Source organism: Esox lucius, chromosome 2 (genome assembly GCF_011004845.1).
Source record: "Esox lucius isolate fEsoLuc1 chromosome 2, fEsoLuc1.pri, whole genome shotgun sequence".
Taxonomy (NCBI): Eukaryota; Metazoa; Chordata; class Actinopteri; order Esociformes; family Esocidae; genus Esox; species Esox lucius.
In genome coordinates, this window is record NC_047570.1 from 6,416,348 (window position 1) to 6,419,707 (window position 3,360).

The 3,360-nt window shown below is 45.1% G+C and overlaps 1 protein-coding gene across 1 annotated transcript; it reads left to right on the forward strand.

Annotated features, from left to right (window-relative positions):
• The first annotated feature begins 649 nt into the window (after window positions 1-649).
• Window positions 650-2,443, forward strand: aplnr2 (apelin receptor 2). The gene is made up of 2 exons (XM_010882299.3): window positions 650-787; window positions 924-2,443. Exon 2 carries the CDS (start codon window positions 1,051-1,053, stop codon window positions 2,311-2,313), a length of 1,263 nt encoding a protein of 420 aa, XP_010880601.3. The 5' UTR covers window positions 650-787; window positions 924-1,050; the 3' UTR covers window positions 2,314-2,443.
• The last annotated feature ends 917 nt before the right edge of the window (window positions 2,444-3,360 follow it).

A 3,360-nucleotide genomic window follows, 5' to 3' on the forward strand; every position in this document is an offset into this window, starting at 1 on the left:
TTGAATATAGGATTTAAATGATTTGCACATCATTGCATTGTGTTTTTCTTTACATTTTACACAGCGTCCCAACTTTTTTGTAAACATTTGCATTATTTTAGGTCAGAAGGCCAGGCAGCAAATTGTCTTTTGTAAAATACTCTGTCCTACTCATTCTGGTGGTGAGTTTATATATACTAATCATGGCAAAAAATAATATTATATTTTTCTAAATCAGACCCAGATAGAAATCTAAAAAAGAATCCACATGCAACAAGCCATGCCAAGTAGATGTTAAAGAGAGAGTACTCCACTGGGTATCATTGTAACATTAGCACAGAGTTATATTGTGTATGTGCGTTCTGACACAAATTCTTTGTTTGTATTTGCCGTGAAGAGCATCTATTTACCGGCTCCGTTTTCTTCTTGCGTCACTCATTGTCTTTTAAACTTCAGTGAGACTGGCATTGTTCAGACTATACGCAGAGGTCATCCTTGGAATGTTTTTGGAACATTTTTGCATGGTTTGTGTACACTGTGTGGGACAAGGAGAATGAGGTCTGTTTGCAAGTCTCGCAGAGCTTCTCTGTGGTGGTCTAAGACTAAGAAGAGAGGGGTAGTGGGAGGGGCAGTGGGACAGGGGCATTTGGTATATCTGAATAGGGATTGACAGAGCACTAGTTCGAGACACCTCCAAGGACAACAAGGACCCAAGATATAGAGGAAAGCAATTGTTTCCTGTGGAATATTGAAACGCTATCATCAGTTTGGAAGACATTTCAGAAGACCCTGATCTTCATTTGTGAAAGTAAGCCTTGTTGTTTCCTGAAGTTTTCTTATTAGATAGTAGATCTCAGTGTCCATGTTCTATGTTCCCTGTTTCATTGCTAACAAAATGAATGGGTTTTAAATGCAAATATATATCTTATAATTGTTGTGTACAGGACTCAACACAGAAGTTGTCATGAAGCAGAAATTTTGACCCAGGGAAGCATCAATTCTATTTCTACTGCAACAGGAGACAGTGGCTGGTCCCAGACTCATACATTCATCCCGTCACCCGTCCCATCAATGTCATATTCTGAGCCGCTGTCCTCCACTTCCCCTACCCCGACTCAAGATTGTGATTACAGCGAATGGAGACCCACGTGGGTAATCATACCCTCAGTGTATGTCCTGGTGTTTGTTTTGGGCTCCCTGGGAAATGGGCTTGTCCTCTGGGCATACCTGGACCGGCCTGAGGGTAAACCAGCTGGGATGGCTGCCTGCACCAGGAGGAGATTGAGCCCCAAGTTGCCTGGCTCCTCTCGTTCCCTAACTGACTTGCTCATTGCTAGCTTGGCTGCAGCCGATCTGGCTTTTGTGATAACCCTGCCTTTATGGGCCGCATACACAGCGTTGGACTACCACTGGCCATTTAGCAAGCCCCTTTGCCAAGTCAGCAGCTACTTAGTGGTCCTCAACATGTATGCCAGTGTGTTCTCGCTCACTGTCCTCAGCATAGAGCGATACTGGGTGATTGCAGGCCGCCGGCGGTCCGATAGGACTCAGGGGAGTGGAGTCTGCCGAGCAGCTTGGGTAGTGGGGAGTGTTTGGCTGGTGGCAGGCGTCCTTGCTCTGCCTGCGCTCCTTTTGAGGACTGTCAGGTTGGTGGATGTAGGGGAGGAGTATGAAGACGATGAGGAAGAGGAACACACGCCCTTGTTTATCTCTTCCTGCATGATGGACTACAACGGTCTGATCTCACCTGAGCTGGGGGACGATGACAGGATCCGAGCAGAGCTGCTGTGGACTGCGGCTCTAGGACTTAAATCCACCTTGGTGGGGTTTCTGTTGCCTATGGTCACCTTACTCATTTGTTACTGCTCCCTGGGCCGTCTCCTCAGCCGCCATTTTGGACAGGGCCCTCGCCCCGACCGCCGACGCCAACGGCACCTTTTGCGAGTCATCGCCACTTTAGTGCTGGCCTTCTTCCTCTGCTGGCTTCCCTTCCACGCCAACAAGACACTGTCCATGCTGATGGACTTGAAGATGCTGCCCTACTCTTGCCCCTTTGATCAGATGCTGGTTGCGGCTCACCCCTATGCCACTTGTCTTGGGTATGTCAATAGTTGCCTGAACCCCCTCCTCTATGCCTGCTGTGATGTTGCCTTTCGTAAGCGTTGCCGAGCCCTGCTGCAGCGGGGGGAGTGCAGGGGTTATTGGGGGAGGCCAGAGGCAGCTACTGAGGCAGACAACAGGGAACAAGTCAGCAGGAGTTTGGTGATTCTTTCCGGAATACAAGGTGAAACAGGAAATGGAATAGGGGATGACTCAAGGAATGGCAGAGGCTGAGAGGGGCTGTGCTTCCTCTATCTGAAGACAACACTAAACAGAAACAGATATCCTGGGAAATTTGCAATCCTTGCTCATTACAATTTTTACTGAATCCCTCTGGAGATGAACACACATAATACCTAATGGGAATGTGTCCAGTCTGAAAATAGAAAGGACTACTGGATTTCAAGTCAAGAAAATATTCTGCTGCCAAGCTGTGCTATTTTTTGTTGTTTATGTATGCATAAAACAATGTGTATGAAAATATGTAAGCAAATGTCAGTAATAGGGGAATTTAGGGTACCTATGTTTAAATGAATTCCACTGTGTTGTTCACAAGCTTTCTCCAGCTCATGTGAAGAATCATGTTACCCTCCTGAGGAGGAAGTGGACGATTCCTTTAGACATGGAACTGATACAACATGGGTTTTCCCATGGAAGCACATGGCAATGCGCCTGAAAACACATATTAGCTAGGTTAGCTTTTGAGTTCATAAGTTAGTGAATTATGTGTTTTGTCTTTTATTAAATTGATGCAAAATGTTTAGTTCCAAACTATCAGTGGGGAACTTCATCCCATGTATTACCAGAAAATATGGTATCAAGTATGTAGAGAAATGTTCTCTCCTCTTTCCATATTCATTCCCTATCCGACTGTGTTCTTTGCATAAACCCAAATATAATTATTAAAGGAGCAACATTTTCAAGCGTCTAAAATGGAATCAGATTAATGTGTGGGTGTGTGAAGTAGGTCTGATGTTGATGACGTGTTCTACATTGTCCTGAATTGGTCTGTCTGTTCTGGGGGTGGAGGTAGTGTGTGTGTGTGTGTGGGGGGGGGGGGTATTAGTAAATGTATTTCATGCTTACATACTTCAAGGACTGATTAGTTAGAGAGGTACTGCTCTGTATCAGCGGTCATGAGCACACTTGCAGTGTGGAGGACGTGTTATCTGTACATGATTAGTACTTTTACTGTATGAAAATATCCTATATCTAAATGCAAACCTCGGTTTGAGTGCATCTCTTTAGATTACTGTAGATTACAGCAACATAACACATAAG

Bases quoted from the DNA above. Each gene is read 5' to 3' on its own strand.
- aplnr2 (XM_010882299.3), top strand. From the start codon at position 1,051: ATGTCATATTCTGAGCCGCTGTCCTCCACTTCCCCTACCCCGACTCAA.